The sequence below is a fragment of the Ambystoma mexicanum genome, chromosome 1q, assembly GCF_040938575.1.
Source record: "Ambystoma mexicanum isolate Mex_15411 chromosome 1q, UKY_AmexF1_1, whole genome shotgun sequence".
In the NCBI taxonomy this organism is placed as follows: domain Eukaryota; kingdom Metazoa; phylum Chordata; class Amphibia; order Caudata; family Ambystomatidae; genus Ambystoma; species Ambystoma mexicanum.
The window spans coordinates 657287576-657308904 of NC_090922.1; the positions used below are offsets into that span (position 1 = coordinate 657287576).

At 44.0% G+C, this 21329-nt stretch overlaps 1 protein-coding gene across 1 annotated transcript in view; it reads left to right on the forward strand.

Moving 5' to 3' along the window:
- The window catches only part of ITPA (inosine triphosphatase), a 362873-nt gene extending 355579 nt beyond the window's left edge, over positions 1 to 7294 (forward strand). The window contains exon 8 of the mRNA XM_069641242.1: positions 6692 to 7294. Coding sequence (XP_069497343.1) covers positions 6692 to 6803 — 112 coding nt within the window. The 3' untranslated portion in view covers positions 6804 to 7294. The remainder of the gene's footprint in view (positions 1 to 6691) is intronic.
- The last annotated feature ends 14035 nt before the right edge of the window (positions 7295 to 21329 follow it).

The following is a 21329-nucleotide window of genomic DNA, read 5'->3' on the forward strand; positions in this document are numbered from 1 at the left end:
CCCTTTCTTTAGCATGTGTCCCTTTTGTTGAAGGAATTTCCCCCCAAAACCATGTTGGTTTAAAAACCATCATCAATCTGTGTTTCTAGACTATTACTGTTTTATTTGCAGCTATACTCGATTGAGTGATATTATGGATTTTTTGTGGAGTCTGGGTCCGATGAGGAATAGTAGATGCAATATATGATTCCCATACTGTTAGCTCAAACCTACTGCATATTCAAACTCAAAATCAGAATCCACTATACTCCAATGAAAATAATATATCCGGAGACTTAAGGAGTTTTAAAGAAGATCTTGAGTTGCCGAAATTAACCGCAGAAGAGATGAACAACTTGAAAGGCAAATTGATGGTTGACGAACTGCGGAAATCTATTGCATCTTAGAATTCCAGGAAATCACCAGAAACGGATGGGCTACCAGCTGTATTCTATAAGATTATGCCAGAATCCATACTTAAACTCTTACGTGACATGTTTGTTTCTTCTCTATCTGAAGGGATGTTACTCCAAACAACTCATCATGCAACTATTTCATTAATCAAAAAGAAGGATAAGGACCTGACATTGCCATCTAATTATCGCCCAATAAGCCTATTGAACACATACAATAAAATGCTATCGAACACCTTAGCAAAAAGATTAGACGTATTGCTACCGAATTTTGTGCATGAAAACCAATCAGGATTTATCAAAGGTAGACATGCAGCTAATAATATGAGAAGACTCTTGCAAACCATATCACAAACAGACAAGTGTGACGATACGGCAGTCTTCTCTTTGGATGCTCAGAAAGCCTTTGACCGGGTGAATTGGAGTTGTGTATGATGTGCTAGAAGAAATGGGTCTTGAGGAATGCTTTATAAATTGGGTTAAGCTTTTATACTCCAGCCCGAGCGCAGACGTTGGAACCAATGGCACGGGATATGAACGCTTTGAACTGGAACGGAGTACTAGCCAGGGATGTCCTTTGTCCCAGCTTCTATTTGTGATTGCAATAGAACCTTTGGTGGGTGCAATTCGACAAGAGATGTGAATACAAGGAATAGGCTACGGAGGAGCATTATGATAAGCTGGTGACTACTTCTCTTGGTTTTAAATGGTGCCTGGAGAAACTTAAATACTTGGGCATCTAGATGACCAAAACATGGAATGGCACAGGAGAATATGAAGGTTTTGAGCGCAGGCCTAAAGCAGGATTTGGAGAGGTGGAAGTTGCTCAAACTATCTCTATGGGGTAAAGTCAATGCACTTAAAATTATCTCCACTCCAAGGATAATTTATATTCTGAGCATGCTACCGTTGGATGTAGGGAGGAAATTCTGGAAAGAGCTAGATGCTCTTATACAGAATTTCCCAGGATGAAATTATGGAAATTGCAATTGCCTCTGCAGAGATGGTTTAGGGGTTCCAAACCTGTACGCATATCATCTGGCATTTATGGCCAGATAGTATGCACCATTAATGGAAAAGGAACCTAATGAGTGGACCAAAGCTGATGCACGTTTATTAGGGACTCTAGGACCGAGGGCGATCCTGACTATACCACATCAGGAAAGAAAAATAAAGTGGAAGCCACGACACAATTTCTGAAAAGCTATTGGAAGGAATTTGTGAAACTTCTGGGGGAGAACGCCTTTAAGAGTCTTGACTCCTCAATATGGTACAACCCTGAAATAACGAAAAATGGGAAAACAATATTTTATCCGGAATGGTTCTTGGGAAGTGTACTGTGGATCGGGGACCTGAGATGTAATGACAGATGGCTGACCCTGAGTCAAATTAAGGATATGTGCGAAATTCCAAATTGCACACAACGTGATTATCAGAGGCTTAAAAAGGCCATTGGAGAAATTGAGTCCAAGAAGGTTATTGATTTTGTAGCCCTAAATGCAAGTGGAAAAACAGAAGGTGGCAGGGTAGCAAGTAGATACTATAAACTGATTGTGTCTAGATCTAACGATAACGGATCGCTAATGGAAGAATGGACCAGGAGATTAACATGTGAAATGACGCAGGAAAGATGGGAGAATATATGTAGGAATGTATGTCTGTATTCTGTGAGTTTGAGCAAGAGATCATGTCAGATTAAGATCCTGAATAGGGTTCATTGGACACCTGAGAGATTGCATAAGAGAGGTCTGTCTGATACGAATGACTGTTGGGGATGTGTTCACAGAATGGGCACAATGGAACACATGCTTTGGGAGTGTGTGAGAGTGAGTAATTTCTGGGAAGGACTATTTTAACAATGTGTTGGGGCAAGCCTTGAATTATGATTTTAATACATCAATTCTTGGTGATGATGAATTACTGAATGATCTATGCACTTCACAACGTAAATGGCTATTTAGAGGAGCCTCAGTGGCCAAAAAACTGATACTGAGAGGATGGAAATCGAGATTGTCGCTGGAAGTGGATATCTGGATGGATGAAATGTTGAAATTGGCTGATATGGAAAGGTTGATTTATCAACGAAAGAAAAAAAAGGTCTTTTTTTTTTTTTTTTAAAAAGATATGGGGTAGTTTCCTGGATATGGATTAGCTCCGTTTGAAACGGTCTGTGGTGGGTTTTTTTGGGGCAGGTGTGGGGGTACTTGGAGGGCGGGGGGTTAAATAAATCAACTGTTTGTTATTGGTTTATGTGAATTGTTTGTAAATGTATAAAATGTCAATAAAAATATAAAGAAATCAGAGGAAGAGGAAGCATATTGAGTAAATAACAATTTTGGATGATCTCAAGATTAAACTGCATAGCTGCTCGCTGCTGCTAAAGGCAAGTTCAGCCGTAAAAAATCGTATTTCAACCCATGATAATAATAATTTAGCATTTATATAGCGCTACAAACCCTCAGGTATCTGAGCGCTGCTCATTATTACCCACGGTGTGTGGTGCTCATTTATCGACATCGGAAGGATGAAAGGCTGAGTTTGGCCCGGCCCGGTTTTGAACCTGCGTCAGCAGGCTCTGCACAGATATCAAAGTGAGCGCTCTACTCGCTGTGCTATTGGACCGGTTATAATATATTTTTATTATTGGAATTGTTTCAGATATTGTTTGTAATGCCGAAAGCTGGTCGATTGATCATTTAATGGCTGCCCTCAATGACCATGCCCCTCCTGGTTATTCAGACTTCACCCAGAATTGGGGAACTTGTAGCAGGGGAAACGTGAAGGAGGATTGGGTGTGTTTTTTAAAGATTAATCTGAATAAAGACTTCTCAACAGGAACAGTAGAAGTCCTACACAAATAAATGCTTATTGAGCTCTGCATCCACTACTGATCTGTTGATAACATATCGTCCTCCCTCATCCCTGAGAGAATTTCTAAATAGTTTTGTGGACGTAGTGGTGCAAGCTTCGCCTTCATGCCCACAATTATTGATCTTGAGGGAACAGAATTATTGGTTGACGATTTAAATAATCCAAATGCTAAAATTGTATCAAATGCTTTGTCTGATTTTGGATTTGTGCACCGAATACAACATCCAACACATTAGTGAGGTCACACACTTGACTGTATTTTTGTAAATTGAAATTCGGTCAGGGCAGGCCACCCATTTTTCTGCTCTGGACTGACGACTCAGGAATCCATTTCACAATAGAAGTAAATAATTCTATTATGTCTAGAGCAAAGTAAAACATTCTATTATGACTAGAGCGTCTGAGTAGAAAGCTAGGACTATCCATAAATGGGTCAACATATCAGTAGAAAAACGTTATTCTTTGTTCAGTGTATCCCCCTTAGTTTCATCAATTGAAGATGAATACATAGATCTCTATTCTATATCAGATACATGTAATGTAAATGTGCCAAAAGTTGCAGGGCGTCTGGCCTGGCCACGTTAAGGTATTGAATGCGACCCATCTTCGGGATAAGACTTGGTTTGATACTTTCTGGAGCATACCCCACAGCGCAGTCTGGATAATTATGCCAGCTAGTTTTCTAACCCACGTAGGAGAGATATTTTATTGGAGTAAATTGTCTACCATTAGCCTCTGTTGGGGCCCACACTGGCTCCTGCACTAATGTTGACCGAATATGCCCATGCCTTTTGATGTCTTATTTTCAATAGGGCATGGTTTCAGATGTCCGATGACAATTGTATAGTTAATGTGGAAGTGCAAATCTACTCATAGCGATGTGGTTTCTAGTGAGTGCCTATAAACAGTATGTTCTGAAAAATAACACTTTAAAGGATAGGGCTTTCACGGAAACAATATATTTAGGAGGTTGTGTTCATCTTGAAAAGGACATGAGAAGTAAAATTTTTAGGGGACTTCATGTCCAGAATCCAACTCTGACATTCATGAAGAGTAACGAGAAAGTTCGTTTTTCAGGGCTCAGATGTGTTACTCCTAGTTTTGACTAAATGCAAATTTCCCCTAACTGGGTCTATGCAGCCTAACTATGGCAGAGACTTAAAAAAAAAATCATCCCAAAGAGGCAGAGGAAGGTAGTACACTCAGTACCTGTAATTCTCCATCTTGATGTTGTAAAAGTAGCCCCTAAATACAAAGTAAGCCCTCTAAACTGGCTGAACCGAGAATGTGGGCACGTTCGGAGGAGGGAGGGTGGCACAGAATGCAAGAGAAGAGCTTGATGGAAGAATTGGGGAAAGAGGTTAGGAAATAGCGCTCGAGGTAAGGATTGTCTCGATTGTTGAGGAGAAAGCCAGGCCAATTTCTTGGTTGAGAGAGTGGATTGGATTGGGTATCGTGTATAAAGAGAGGTGCCTGTAGTATGCTGGTAAAGTGACATTGGTAGGAATGCAGTAAAATGTGCAAAGGTGCAGGATTTTGCATGAAGCTTGGTGGCTCTAATTGTGGCAATAGTGTCTTTGTATCTCGCAGCATGTTCGGGGCGTGAGATCTCCTCTCAGTGCTAAGGTACAAGCACTTGTTTCTTTTAGTGGTTCGAATGGAGGCTGATCCCAAGTGTACTGCAGTGAGGTTTTGGAAGGAGTAAGAGCCACGGAAGTTAGATGTGATGGCTTTTTTGTATAGATAAGATGAAGATATACGACAAGGGGTCAGTATGGAAGAATTACCAAATTCCTGGTGAACCCAATCAAGGTAGTCGTAGAATTACTCGCAGGGAAGTTTGTTCTTCGATAACTTAGAGGGGGTGCTGCCAGGAGGCAGACTGGGTGAGTCCAAGGAAGGAATGGGGATCTCAGGTATGAGGGTGTGTTCCTGTGTTTTGGTGCATAGGAGGAGAGGAGAGTGCACAAGAGTGAGGAGCACATCAGGATGACATTGAAATGCTTGGCAGTTAGAGGGTGCCCGTAAGATCATTTTCAGATACCAGTTGGGCCCTATTACAAAGCATTTCATTATGTGCTACTAATCTCCATGGTAGGAAAGCCTGCACATCTGAGATAAATAGCACCCCTCGAGAAGCATTTCAACCCTTTGCCATCCACAAGCCCAAGATCCAGGCACCATCATTTGTGAAGGCACTGCACTCCTTGAGTGAGCTCCTTACACAAACCAGATCTGCTCGGCCGATCCCAAATACGCACCCATGCCCATTTTACTCTTCCCCAAAGAAAGAAATGGGTGTCCCCCACAAGGCAGACACAGGGGAAACTAAAGGGATAAAGAACAAGGGGGGGGGGGTTACACGGGAGTCCACAAACGTTATGATATAGTACTGTAGAACAAATTTACAATGAATAGCTGAGAGGAGAGCAGAATCAGAGCATAACAAAAACCATATGAATAATTATGCAATACATTTTATTAACATCAAGGCAATTAAAAACATATTGATCTGAAAATTCTAGCCATATTTCATATCAGGCTTTCACATTGTTGAAAAAATACAAAGGTAGAAAAATAGATGAAATACCATGTCTTTGTGATATAAATCTAGTGTACAGTCAGTACCAAAGAGGCGAGTGCCCAAGATACAGAACTCTCTCCAAGTGAAGGGGATTCCGTGGGGGAGAGGCTGTAATACACTAGATGGAGGCAACTTACACGTAATGGAACTTTCAGTCAATATAAAAATACATGAAGAGTAGCAGAACATTTCTTTAATTGAATAAGCACACTAAATAGTCTTTCAAGGGATAGAAAACACTTCATAAGAGACTTGAAACTAACATGTCTAGCAACAATGAAAGACAAAAATACCAACAAAAACTAAAGATCATATCAAATTAAATATATTAAACAAAAATCACAAAAGTGCAACGATTCATACCACAATGAAATAACATTGAATCAAAAATCATTAAAGTGTAAGGGATGAGGTGCATAGAGTCAACTACAACTTCAGTGAACACCAATTCAATTTAACCAAAGTGTTCTCCCGATAGAACTTTATATCGGTAGTTTTGACGGTTAGATGGATCTAGTCGGTACTCTTCCCTTCATCAGAAGTTGGTTTCACAAGGTGCTGCTTGTATGATCAAGTAGGCATCTTCCCACAGTGGATGCAACAGAGTGCTTCCTACATCTGGGTTTGGGGACAAAGGGATGTGTGTCCGTCTGTCCAGGTAGAAGTGTTTGCTCTGTAGGGACTCATGTGTGATGTCGGAGCATGGATAACCTCTCGAGGCATTTTTCTTCTGATAAAATGTGCTTGTGCTCGCTGTCTGTGTACCCATTTTAGTGACTGCTTGTGGTTGGTAAACTGTCTATGCTTTTGAATTTTAATACGTTGCTTTTCTCATTCTTCTCAGGTATGCAGAATTGCCAAAGGCCACGAAGAACACAATCTCTCACCGGTACCGAGCCCTGAAAGAGATGTCGGACCACTTTATTCACAAGAATGGTCCAATGGAGTCATCTTAGAACCAGCAGATGTTTTAGCCACAGGTGCAGAATCGAGGAATATCTTGGTCCAGGACGACATCTCAGTTAAAACCTCATTTTACCCTCATGTTCGCTACCGCCAACATGTTACTCGGGATATCACTTTTCTTCAGTATCAAAGTCCATTTGAATTTTTTGTTTGGGGTATTAGGTTTACTTGGAAGTGTTCAACAGAGAACAACGTCTTCACAGATGAGCTACAAGGTCTGGAATCATGCTATTTGCTCATGTCCTCAAAGAAAATAGTAAGCTCACCATTTAGCAGAGGCTTAGAGTCTTCCACCTCCATGCCTCCTGTTCAGATCTGGCCCAAGTCGTCCATGAATGAACGCCATTCCTTTTTGGTGGCGCCTCTGCTATTATTTGGTCTTGCATTAACTGTACGTGGTTTATCGACATGCTGAGACTTTTGGTTTCCAGTGGTCATCTGGAATCTGTCAGAAGGATAACAATAAAGTCACAGATGGTCATTTTGTTTTGGAATTGCTCTGTATATTCCTTGAAAGAAAAGCAAATTCACCAAACCATGAGACGTGGAAGCAACACCACTACATGAGTGAAGCATGCAGCAGTTTAAGGGTTCTTTCAAAATCTCCTTTAAGTGAGGTTTAAGCCTACATCATTGGATGATTAATCCCTAAAGCAACGTATGTCCAGGTTTACTTCTGACGCATCTGGGATGCGACGAATGAGTGTTACACTGCCTTCCTTTTTCTAAGCACAGCCCCTTTCACGTTAGCTGATATTTCAGCCCTATCACTTCACTGCCACTGCTGCAATAATGTGTACGTTTGGTTGTTTCCAACGTGCGTGATAGGCGGACAGGCGTGGCCACTTTAAAGGGAACTCCTGCTGCAGTGTTAGTATGCTATAGGCAAATGGCCTGTGTCTGCGCCACAACAGGGGACCTGTGCAACAGACTTCCAACATTGCATCTTCCTCAGGCCTGCGTTTGGTCAAAGCATGTACCCCTCAGCTTGAAGTTGGTGCAGGCCTTTCCCATTGCAGTGATCACTTGCACACCCCACTACAACCATGGTTACCTCCACGGCCTTTAGCAATGAACCTAATTCAAACTAAAGCACATAAATCTCTAAAATGTAGTTTGTTTAAGAAAGTGTAATCACTCCGCAGAGCAAGTACCAAATCTGAACTGCTATGATGGAGATGCTGTTACAGAGTGCAAATGTTACTGATTTTAGAGTTCGGGAGCCCGTGAACACTAACATGCAGGCATCCAAAATGGGTCAATGCAGCATTAGGGCTAGAGTGGATGCCGTACATAGGACATTTTGAAATTGACAGGGCCTACAGAATTCAGCAAGACCCACTGGCCTTCTGTCTGCACCTGCACTACTAAATAACAATAGCCCAAGAATAAGAAGAGTAAGATCCTGGGCAATTTGTTTCAGAAAATAATGAATAATTACATTGATGGGAAAACAATTTTAAGAGGCAATTGGGAATAATGGTTCCTTTAGAAAAGATCCATATTATTATGTTCCTTATAAGAATACATGTCTTGGTAACTGCAGTACCTTTGAAGGAGACTTCTTCTTCCATACCCAAAAGTGAGCCTACTTTCCCTTAATATACGTATCACAATGTATTAGTGCAGAGCTTAGTGCATGCCAAGTCTGTTAGTGGAAGTTAAGTCAGGCACAAATAACCCCCTTCATACCTCTTGGTGCTTGAATGTAGTTCTTGGCCTTCTTAAAACACTGTACCACAGCAGCAATCACCTGGCTCACAGATGGCTCAAGAAATATTCCTGCGCACAGAGAAGGTTTAAAGGTTTTTATTAAGAACTCAATGGGCACTATGGCTGTCCCTCTCTCTTGTTCTCATACGCACCAGTCCTCCCTAACCCAGTCGTCCATACTCCCCAGGTTAGTATAAAACGCATATTTCACCCTATTGTCGAAGTTATGCATGATGCAGTTATGCTGGACTTTCTAACTCTCCTGACTCTAACCAAGGGTTAGTCGCCTAATAGGCAATGGGATTGTGCCTAACGAACACTCTGCCCGATTTGGTCTTCTCTCTTTCACAACCATTCTCTCCTCTCCCTCTTTCTGTAGGGTGTTCTTCTCTCATTACACTCCTTCTACTCGCCACTTCTTCCTCCTCTGTCTATCTGATCTCTCTCATTCCTTCTAAGTCTTGCCTCCCTCCCACCCTTTGATGTTACTACTTCCTCCCTGATTCTACTACTCCCTACTCCACACTACAACTATCACTCCAAATACTGGTCTTCTCAAACACCCTTCTTTCACTCACACAAACTCTTCACATACACTCCCTACACCAGTGTCGGACTGGCCCATAGAATTGTCTCGGGCACCAATGAAAAAGTGGCCCATAGTTGCCATTGGAAATTCATTCCTTTTGTGACAGACTGTTTGAATAGTACCCAAGGGGAAGTTTTTAAATATAAGGTAATGCAAATTGAGCTATTTAAAGAATATTGATTCAGAATAAATGGTCAAAATTAGTAGCTGCATAGTGAAGTAACTCATCAAACTGGCCCATAGTGGCCGAAAAAGTGCCCCCCCTTTGACCAAAATAGCACCCACATCAGCATTTTGCGTTTGTCAGCCTATTGCCCTATAGGCCAGCCTGAGCCTGCCCTACACCTTCTCTCCTAGCCACACTACCTATCCTTTCGCACACATTCACAACACAGTACCACTTGCACTCACTAACGACCACCTCACCTGCCCCAGAAAACGCCTCCACGCGCCACTTTTCCTTCTTTCCTCCTGCTGCTGCTTCTCCTCAGACCTCACCCAAGCAACCCACACCTTTCTGTTCTCTTCTTTATGCTCCCCCTGCTCCTGCCAATAATGTGCTTGCCCTGGCCAATCTGGCCCTGTCTTTCTTCTACAGGGCTACACAATCAGCATAACTATTAAATAGTGGGCCTGTTACAAAACAGTTATGGTGGCCTGAGTCTATGTTGTCTTTAGTCCCTGGTGGACTAGTTGGCAAACGGCAGGCAGCAGTGGGTTGCCACCAGCACATTGTGTGGCTTCTCTCACAACGTGTAGTTGCTGACATGCCTGTCAAAGTTCTTCCCTACTGGGTCTCTGTCTCCGGCAGTGGAACACCAGCAGCGCTGGATGCTGGAGGGTTGCTTTCGCTTATTCAGGTCCCAGCCTCTAATGAAGACTGTTTGGAGCTGAAGAGCTGCTCTCTCTTGGATTCCGTTTGTCTTAGCTTTGATCGCGTACATTGACTCTAGGAAACTCAGGAGTCTAGGGAGCATCTTGTTCATGAGGCATGCTGTGAGACACGGGTACTACATAACAGCATGCTGGCACAAGGGGTGGGATAGGAACTGGGACCCTCTCAACTGCCACCATTCTCCTCAGCGGAGGGACTGGCTCTAGATTTCTCCCTGGTAGGCCTCCCACCTCCAGCTGAGATGGATTCCCATCCCCTCTTGACAAGGCCAGGTGCATGGCCTTGTCATACATATCAGTGGTAACCGTGGGTGCTAGAGCAAGGCACAGGCCATGATAGGTGCATAGCCTTCCCATGCATTAGGAAATAAAATTCCTATAACTTTAAATGCTTGGTTACAGATCCATGTTCGAATGGCTTTAACATAGTTAGCACTGTACTCCATAGATCCAATCCTAGGTGCCACTTGGCCTACTGGCTCACGCACAACCTGTGCTCCCAGACAGTCATCTCAGAAGATGCCAGTGCTGCTGACCATGCACCCCTCTTAAAAGACTTCCTTGACTCGGCCCTTTTTCAGTCAATATTGTAAGGCCTCACAAACTCAGCTACGTCAGACCCCATCCTTTTTAGAGGCTATTTTTCATTGGTTTTGGCTAGAAGTAATATCCCTCTCTTCCTTTCCCCTTTTCTCTGCAGACAAGGTTTCTCGACAAGTCCGATCTATGAAAGTCTCGTCAAAACAGGTTCACCCCTGTTCCTCCAAAACTATCAAGGACCAGATCGACTCCCTGGCTCCCGCCCTGGCTGATTTCTGCAATCACTCCTTCGACACTGGAGTCTTCCCATCCCCTCTGAAGCACTCCCTTGTGCACCCTCTCCTTAAGAAACCCTCTGCCGACCGCTCTTGCCCGGCTAACTATCGCCCTATCTCCATCACTACCTTCCTGGGCAAGCTCCTGGAGAAACTGGCCATCTCCCATTTTAATCTCCACACCGAATCTGTTGGTTGTCTTCATGACCATCAGTATGGCTTCAGGGCTACCAGAAGCACGGAAACCGCTCTCCTGAACATCCGTGAAGACCTTCTCTCCAACCTTGACTCCAACAACCCGTGTGTCCTTATCTTGCTTGATCTCTCTTCTACCTTTGACACTACCATGCCATCCTCCCCAACCATCTCCGTGATAACCTGGGTATCACTGGACAGGCTCTTGCGTGGCTGACTTCTTTCCTCTCCTACTGACCCTCCCAGGTCCAACTTTGGTCCTTCCTCTCTGATATCTTTTTCTCTCCCTGTGGCGTCCCCCAGGGTTCTAACCTTTCTCCTTGGCTGTTCAACCAATACCTGGCACTCCTTGCCCACCGCATCGCTGCTCTTTGTCCCAATTTTCAGTGCTATGCGGATGATACCCAGCTCATTTTCAGGCTACCCTCGGCCTCCTCCTCTCCTTACCTCATCTCTGACTGTCTGTCTGCTATCCAGGAGTGGTGTGCCGCCAATGACCTCTGCCTTAATGCCAGTAAGACCGAGATTCTACTCATCGGCACACCCTCTCCCTCCTTCCCTTCAATGCTCTGACCGGCCTCTCTTGGCCCTCTTCCTGCTCCCACCTGCAAGGCTAAAAACCTCAGGGTCATCTTCGACTCCACACTCTCCTTCTCTCCTCACATCTCCGACGTCTCTAAGAAGTCACACTACCAGCTGCACCTCCTCAGAGGTATTCTTCCTCTCCTCTCCTTCCCCCAGAAGCTCACCGTCTCCAGAGCCCTGGTTCTCTCCAAGCTGGACTATTGCAACAGCCTCTATCTAAATCTGCCTGCCTCTACTCTCCGCCCTCTGCAACTTATCCAAAACAGGACTGCGAGACTTGTCCTTGGCCTCAAGCCCAGGGATCGTATCTCTCCAGGACTGAAATCTCTGCACTGGCTCCCAGTGTCTGCAAGGATTAAGTGCAAAACCCTCTGCATTATCCACAAGGCCTTCTGGGGCCTGGGGCCGCATTACCTTCAACTCTCTCTTCCTAAATACCTTCCTTCTCGGGCTCTTTGCTCATCTGCCTCCAACCCCTCAGGGTTGGGCGTTTCTCAAAGCAACGAGTTGGTGGTCGATCTCTCTCTTCGGTAGGGGCCTCCCTCTGGAACAGCCTTCCTGCCTCCCTGAAACTTGAGGAGAACCATCTCCGGTTCTGGAAACACCTCAAAACCTTCCTCTTTGCTTCTGCTTTCTCTGCCTCTCTCCCCTGCTGAAATTCCCTGCCGATTCTGCACTGGTTACCTGGCCACCCCTTCTGATCTTGGGGCCAGGTCCCACCTTTTGCACACCTGCCCTGCCTCCCTGGCAACCCGCTGCACTTAGGCACTGGTTCTGTATCCCTACAGTCCTCCTCCCAGCACTTATGTCTGCTCTTACCTTGCACTTGCCACCATCAGGCTGTCTTATTTAGCGTATTTATTCTTCTATCCCGTGTACTGCACTTTCCCCTTTCTCTTCCCCCTGGCACTCTTCCCTTTTTTTCCCTTCCCTCGCACTTGCACGATCTGAATGATACCTGGCTTAGTAGGATCGTTGTCTGTCTTCCACTGTTTTCCCCTCCCTTGCCTCGTCGCGCCTTGAAACACTTGTGTATAGGCGCGTTATAAATGCCATATCATAACATAGCATACACGTTTGTGAAAATATGCAGAATTTCCTTTGTGCATTCTGCACTTCATACTGCACAATTCTTGGACGACATCATCTGTAAAAATTACATCAGCATGTTTGCCGTTTGAAAAAATAGGCAAACGGCACTAAATTATATTTATTTGTTGACATTGCTGAATATTTTGAATGGTACGTGGTCTTTCTATGTGCTCTGTTCCCCTCAAACAAATCTCTACCTATTCCCCCTGTAGATACCCTGAGGCTGGGCTATATAGTCGCGTTACACACACAATCTCCCTATGTCCTGATGGCAAAATCTCACTCTCACTCGGATACATGTTTCCTGCAATTGTGACCTTTAACAGCACTCACCTGTTGTATGCAGCCAAGGAAGGCAGTATTCTTCCGCTATTCTGGCATGCAAGACAGCACATGGTATTCCACCACTGTAGGGAAAAGAGAGCCGCGGTACGGGTACTATAGCTCAGTGGCAACACGCTTGTCTTGAAAGTAAGACGAAGCAGAGCAACCAGGGATGTCATTTCACCAAAATGCCAGGGGTAGCGGAAGTGACATCACACGACCCGTGACCCCCTGATGACATCACAGGAAGTGATGTCATTTGACCCCACCCCAAAGTGATATTGCGGGAAGCGATGGAACACGACCTTTCACCTGTTGACAAAACAGGAAGTCGCATCACATAGCATTGTACACTACGAAAAATATGGTTACGATATCACTATCATGTGATGTACATTTCATACCTGAATGGTTCGCCATATGTATCATTAAGATCAGTGTGTATAGGCCCATATTACCAAATTACTGTGATTGCAAGCAGACGTCCATGACCAAATGATAATGATGTGTTATTATATAGCACTTACGCTTAAGCGTTTTACATAGAAGAAATATACACCCAATATCACCCAACCTGAAATATACACCCAATATCACCCAACCAAGGATGAAAGGCTGAGTTGAGGCGTTTGAGAACAGACTAAATCAGTGACTCACCCCCTGAAGTGTGCCTGAAATAAACCTTTAATGAGTCTAGCATTCCTCTTCTTTCTTATTTAGGTTGCGTGCTGAAAGTGTTAGACTTGTGACCCTCATGTTCTTAATTTTCTTTTTCTAAGGGCCCTGAACAAGAAAGCTAGCCACTCCAGAATTAAAGAGCCACATGGTGCTGGCCACAGCCCAGGAGCTTGCATTGCAAAAAAAAAAAAAAACGTTATATTTAGTTATTTATTTATTTATTTATAGAGGTCGCAAGGGAGACCTCGGAGGTCACACTTGCGACCTCCAAATGAGGTCCCTGAGAGCAACACGGGTTCGAATCACGGGTCCATTCTTAGCAAACTCTTCGGTATTAAGCGTGTTATAAAAAAAAACAATTATAATTATGACACTGTTTAACTGTAGCAGAGCAGCTGCACTGTAAATATTGGCAAATGGCCTGCTGCTCAAAGCACAGCCTGTCCTTCAACTTACCCAAGCTTTCATTAATATAGCAATTACCACCTCAGTATGGGGCAGACATTGGTGGTAATGCCGCCAGCCTGAGCCTTTTTAGGCCCTAGCAAATAAAGCAATGCGTTAGGCTCAGACTGGCCAGCCGTTACCACCTACGTCCTCTGCAATCCAAGGAGGACAGAGCTACTAGTACCACAGGTCGACGCGCACAGTGTAAATATTGTTTTTTATCATTTGTTTATGGGCAATATGCTTCACTTGTCACACATGTCGTTTGGCCATTAAAAAAAAACTGTGAACAAAGATGGCTGCCAGTGAAACATAGTGGCCATGGAGCAGACGGTAGTCAGTCAAAATCTCGAAAACAAAATATCGAATACAAAAAGACCGAAAAAAAAAATATCGAAAAAAAAAATATCGAATTTTTTATTTATTTATTTATATATGTTTTTGGGGTCAGGTAAGTAAAAAAAAAGGGGTAAAATAAAAAAAAATGAAAAAAAAGGGGGGTTGGGGGGAACCCCCCCATTTAAAAAAAAAACACATTGAAAAAAAAATTAGATATTTTATTTTTCGGCCTTTTGTATTCGAGATTTTGGTTTTCGAGATTTGTGAATTCGATATTATCACTATGAACCGGAGCAGACAGAGTGATAACTGGGAGAGAGGACTTTGAAGGTAAGTAGGGGTAATGATTGGGGGAGGGAGGTTTGGGGAGTATTACGGGGGACTGCTGGGCAATGAAGGAAAGTGACCCCGGGGCTGGTAGTGATAAAAAGACATTACAGCAAGAGGTGTGTTAGGCAGCAGAATTGAAGACTGGCTTATGCGGTTGATGCAAGTCTCCGTTCCTAGCTTTTTGATTGGCTGGTACCACTCGCGTGAGCGCATAACTACTGGCAGTTCTTGATTCTTTTTGAGGATTCTGGCTCCTTCACCATGCACCTTCTCTCTTCATAATACAAAAATATAGCACTCCATCAATATACAAACGATACTCAGTTGTACACAAGAATAAAAAGCACCTAGGACATAATTTGCCTCTGAGATTACCTACCTATCATCCAGTCCTGGATGTTGACTGCCATAAGGAAGGCATGGTTTCAAAGTAAGACAGACGCAAGTGATCACAGTTCAAGGGTGTTTATTGAACTTTATCAGGGGTGTGAAAACAACTATCTAAACCTAAATCTAAAATGGGAGCAAGCTACGACCATCAAATAATAATAATACAGTCCTAGTGTTATAAACCATCCAGTCCACCATCCAACCAACCAAATAAAATCCAGTCAAATAAAAAGTGCTGATACAAAAAAAAAAACTATTGCCAGTCCTTACCGCTATGCTACAAAATAGTGTGGGATAATGTTCACAAAACAAAGAAGTGTTCACAAAATGAGAAGTCAGGATGCGTTAGGCTGCTGGCCTCCCCCATGTTTTTAGCACGGGACAAAGCAGGTTGAAAGACCAAAGAAATATTGAGGCTTAGTACCACAAATGAAATACGCCAATCATGGGTGGAAAAGATACAAGTATCTTTTATTACTGTACAGTTACAAAGCAAAACAGATAGCTATCTGTCTCCCAACACCTCGCAGTGTGTACCAGCAGACACAGTGAGGGGTGTGATTGCTGGACATCTAAACACTGACATATTTATAAAAATTTTGAAACATTGTCCAGCCTCTCTCCAAGCTAATAAGTTACTGGTTAGAGTTTGTGCCCAGTTCACATATCAAATATTACAATATTGTACAACGAATTAAACAAGTTTGCATGTCCATGAAGTTATAATGGTGCTGTTGATTCTCTGATCCATGGTAAGCTTTGTTCCAAGAATCGCTACAATGCAGTTTAGCCAGAACACACGATCCAAGTTTGTTCTCCATTGTCTTTGTTTATACGAGGATGATGCTTGTGAGTGCAGACAACACTTGGATGACAGTTCATACGAGGCACAAGGTTTCCTTACATTGGTTAAACGGTCTGCTCTCGGTCAGCCTAAACATTAACGAAAACTCAAAGGTCGTTCGGCTCGACTGCAAGTCGAAAACACAGTCCACCATTTTAGAGCATGAAACAAGAGTTGAAATCAAAATGGCGGACGATTCTCAAAATGGCGGCGAAATTAATCGAAAATCGGAACATTACTAACACGGTTTTCTGTGCAATGCGAATGGGCTTATGCCAATATTCATAATAAGGAGGTATTATATGATTACAGTTTAACAAGGTCACTCGAGCACAGCACACTCTTGGGGGGCTTCTTCCGCACGAGGGCACAGTTCCCTTTGCCCACATCAGGACCTCCTGTGCCCAAGTCTCTTTTGTTCAAAGTCTCTTGCTTTAGAGGGCCTGATGTACCAGAAACAACGAAGAAAAGTTCCTTTCCAAATATTCAAGTCGAGCGATTCACTCTTCACCCTGGATCCCCCTCAGCCAGGCTCAGATCCTTCTTTCACAATTAGCCTCCCTCAGTCGGGTTCAGACAACTTTAATTCGCAGGCATTACTCAATCGGGTTCACATTTGCCACAGCAATATCTTCTCGGGTGAGTTTACTGTTTACCCAGGATCCCCCTCTTCCGGGCTCAGATCCCTTTTTATTCCATTAGTCCCCCTCAGCCAGGCTCAGACCAATTTTAGTTCACAGGCAATCTAAGACTTTCGAATGTGCACAGGATTCAACTTAACCCGCTGCAGGACCACTTTCATTTCACAGTTTAATAAATCTTACACGCTCAGGGGGGTACCAAACCAAGACCTTCGAGAAAGAACCCACGTGGCGCCGGACCACTCTGTATCTGGTACCTATTTTGGTTTCATAAAGTTAAATCGTACACAAGTTCTCTTTGTTCATACAATGTTGCTGCTTACAACCTTGAGCATAACACAGTCCGGTCTGTTATCAGTTTCTCCAACTCAAAGGCTGTACTGGACTCGTTGGCGTTGCTTGGCTGTCAGTCAAGGTCAGTGCCACGGTGGCAATCGCTTCTGCCCGCCTTGGCTATCAATGCAGGAGGGCCCCGTGTACCTTTGACGCATGCTACACTGTTTGTCAGCTGGAATTCCCGGTCTTATGTTTCTTTTCCTTGAGGCTTGCTGAAAGTCGCTGTCCTTTCTTAAAAAGGGCAAGGGTAATTCCCTCCTTGCCGTCCTCTCTAGTGTCGCCGCCTTTCTCCTCAGTTTAAACTGCCATCTCCAAATTGCTACTTCCTGGTGCGTTTTGCCTTGCTCAAAGTGTGCTTTCGTGCTCCGCCTTTTATCCGTGTGGGGGGGGTGTGATGGCCGTCAGGTGTGTGTCACTATCAGCAATTGCCTGACCCTTGCTTTGGGACATGTCATGTATATGGCTCTGATGTTAGTTTGTTGACTCTCACAATTAAATGTCAGTGAGAACGTGCTCGGGTCGGAAAAGGGGGGGGTTTGAGTTTCTAGGTATCTTACCTGGTAGGATGGGGAAAAGGTGTTATAAGGAAGGGGATCCTGCGTCTCAACCTTCAGTGTCCCACTTCCACTCCCTAAAGACCCCCCATCTAGGTGATCCTCCCGCACTGGTCCACCCCCAGGAACTGGATCCAATAGCGATGGCCGTGTCTTGGCCACCTGGATGAAAGATCCCCGGGGACTAGCGCGTGAGACACCTTCAGATTTCTCACACTGCCTACCTCAAACTTAACCCATCCAAGTCCAAATTCATCCTCCTCGGTGCCCCGCTAAACAACAACTTGTCCAACAGTGGCTCAATAAAAATCACCTAGAAGGATTTGATCAGCAACTCTCAGATTCAGCAAACTCCTTAGGCTGACCATAACACGTAGTCAAGAAGGCCCAAACAGCCAGGCTCCAAATCTGCAACCCTCGCAAAATCAAACCCTTTAAACCGCTGCAGAATTCCCAACTCTGTAGGGCAAGCCCTTGTTATATTGCACATCAATGGGGGAAAGGCCCTCCTGACCGGACTCCTAGCAGCACACGTGCCCCCCTAAAAGAAGTGCACCACGTTGCAGCACATATTTTAAAGGTGTGTTGAAATTTGTCTGAATCAACCCCGTCCTATGCAAACTACATTGGCTTTCTCTCCAGGCCAAGATACTGTTAAAGATTGTATGTATCATCTACAAAGCAGTCATGAGAAGCATACCAGCATAACTGGCGGCTTGGCTTCATTTATCTGGAGGCACATGCTCTTTGTGCAGCAAATCAACAAACCGTCTGAAATCACAACTCGTCCACAAAGAGAGGACAGGAAAACAATGTTACTCATGTCATACACCCACCCTGTAGAACTAGGCATGCCCCCGCAATTTTCCAATTTTGCAAATCTCTCAAAACATGGCTTTTTGAACAACACCTGACCAAGTACTAATCCCAGTTGAGACACAGACCAAACAGGCTATCCACATTCTCGAGCTAGGTAACCAATCAAATAAAATAGTCACCACATGTAAGGTGACTACTCACATGTGGAATTGCTGTCAGTCTATGCCAAGTGCAGCCTTGAATGCCTCAGTATGCCACACAACAACTACACATGATCAAGTAACCATATATAACGTGAAGCCTTGCACGTCCTTTTGCTGCCATCATATGCCAACCACAGCTTCTAGGCCTGGGTTATGCCATCCAAAGTTGATTGCAAAATACTCAGTCAGGTCACTTAATCGAGAGAAGACATCAGGTACCCTGTCTCCGGGCACAACCACCAAATTGTACAGGCAAACCACCCTCAGATGTACTACATCACCCACAGTGCCATTTCTCCCAACCGGAAAAACTGGAACGGATTAGAGAAATTCAGTTATCCCTTCAAGAACAGGGAGACCATAGGAAAACCCTTCAAGGACAGGAAGACCCTGAGGGAAACCTAAACACACCCTTAACACACTGGCCTTCCCAATAGCATCATAGCAGGATATCATCAACACAAACAGCTTGTCCAGTTGCTCAAAACATGCAGTTTCAAAATGGCCATCAGGACTCGGGTAGATTTAGAGCAGCCCCCTCGGCCTTAATCTAACCACCAGGAAGTGAGAGAGCCTAGCCAATGCCAACCTTCACACCCTTTACCTTAGGCACTCAGAGCTGCAGTCCATCAACCCTAGTTCACTGTGTTGGGGGATGGGGCATGTTAATATATAAGCCAAAGCACCCAGTCCAATATGGTGGCAGACAAGGGCAGGTGGCTCTTGTATGGAGAAGGTTGGACAGGGAAGACTGCTGGAGGGGAGAATTTCTGCGAAGATTGGAAACAGGGGAGTTCTGCAGAGGAAAGCTGGAGAGGTGACAGCAGGAGGGAAGAGGAGGAGGAGACCTCTACAGGCGATAAGAAAGTGGTTAGAGTTCAGAGGTTGGGAGAGGATGCAGCAGAATAATACCAAAAGAGGGAGGAAGTAAAGCCAGTAGTGGAATGGGAGGTGATAATAGTAACAGAGGTAAAGAAAGAGGAAATAAAACCAGGACAGGTGTGACAGGAGGAGACAAAAGCAAAGGGAAGGAGGGAGGAAATAAAACCTGAGTGGAGTTGAAGGAAGGGTGGGGGTAACATTACAAGCTTGGATGGAGCAGTGACGAAGGCGCTGTTGGTGGCTGTGGGGGCAGATAGCTCCTGCCACATGACAGCAGCTTCATGGCTTAGATCTATGCCAGTAATGGTCACTTTAAATGGTTGTGTGTGCATGTGTTTGTATGGTTGGCAATAATCATTGTAAATCCCTTGCAGGGACTGCTGGCATAGATAGTTTGCGTGCCATGCATGTGATTTAAAGTGACCATTACTGGCATAGATATATGATTAGAAGTGACCATTATGACATTATAGGTTATTTATAACGCGCTTAATAATACCAAGAGGTTTCTAATCGCGGACCCGGGGATCGAACCTGTGTTGTATCGTCTTGTTTCCAAGTCGAGCACGTTGCCCCTGAGCTATCCTCCCGAGTAATGGTCACTTTAAATCACATGCATGATGCTGCTTACACGTAACCTATCTTTGCCAGCAGTCTCTGCAAGGAATTTACAATGACTATTGATATATTTCGAAAAATATGAATGGGTTAACAATGGTTGTTAAGCAGCAGTCTGTAAGGGTAACCTTGTTCCCAGTACAAAAGGTGAGGTGCCTTAATGTAATGCCTTAATGTAACACCCTAAGCGGAAACCCTTCTTTTAAGATGTTTCCATGCATCAAATACGGTGAGCCCCAAAAAACAATATATAGTGTTCGAAACGTCCTGTGGAGAGGGAAACATGTATTTGTTAATTGGTAACAAAAAAAAAAAAAAGGACACTCACCCTAAAGATGAGCCCCCATGTCCTCATATGCGGCATGGATAAATCTCATCTTACATCGTGAACTTTGTTCAGCAAGTGATGTGTAGTTGTCTTTCCAAATTGTTTTCTGGCGCTCTGATTAATATAAATGATTTCAGGGGAGCTGAACCTGTGTAAAGCAGTGTGTTTATATTTATTTTTAACATTTGTATAGCGCTCTACAGCCCAAGGGCATTGAGGCGCTTAAAACGGATCGTAAGAAGGCATATTGAAGGGTTACAAAAAGCCGCCCATCAAGTATTCTTGAATTTACATGTTACAGAACACATTGGTACATACATTAGCAGTAAACATACAGATTGTTTAGGATGTGCACGTGGGGCCTGCAGGTTTACACGAAGAGCTTGGTTTTGAAGGCCTTACGAAAGGCACCATGGGATTCAATTAGCCTAAGGTGTGGTGGTAAGGCGTTCCAGTGGGTGGCAGCCAGGGTGGGGAAGCTGGTGCCACCAGCACGTGCTTTGTTGGTTTTTGGAACAGTAATCATGTTGGCATATGCTGTTCTGGCTGGCCTGGTGGTGCAAGGTTTTTAAATGGATTGATGTGTTCAAGGAAAAACGTTATCACATGGTGAATCCTTGGCCTTTTTGAAAGCTTAACACAAACGTGTAGGGTATTTTAATTGTGAATTATAACTTTAACAATCCCCACCAAGACGAAGGAATTCAAACAAATGCAGCAACGCACTTTCCATTGCCTGATAGGGTATGTCCAACAGGCCTGCTATTGGGATGGATTCCTTTGGTGCTGTTTATTTTATTTTGGAATGTTCTTACCTCCAACTCTCAATCATTCCTTTGTAGCCATGTGATTGTCGGCTTCACTCTCTCAAACCAATCAAACAGTCTTCTCCAACTCCTT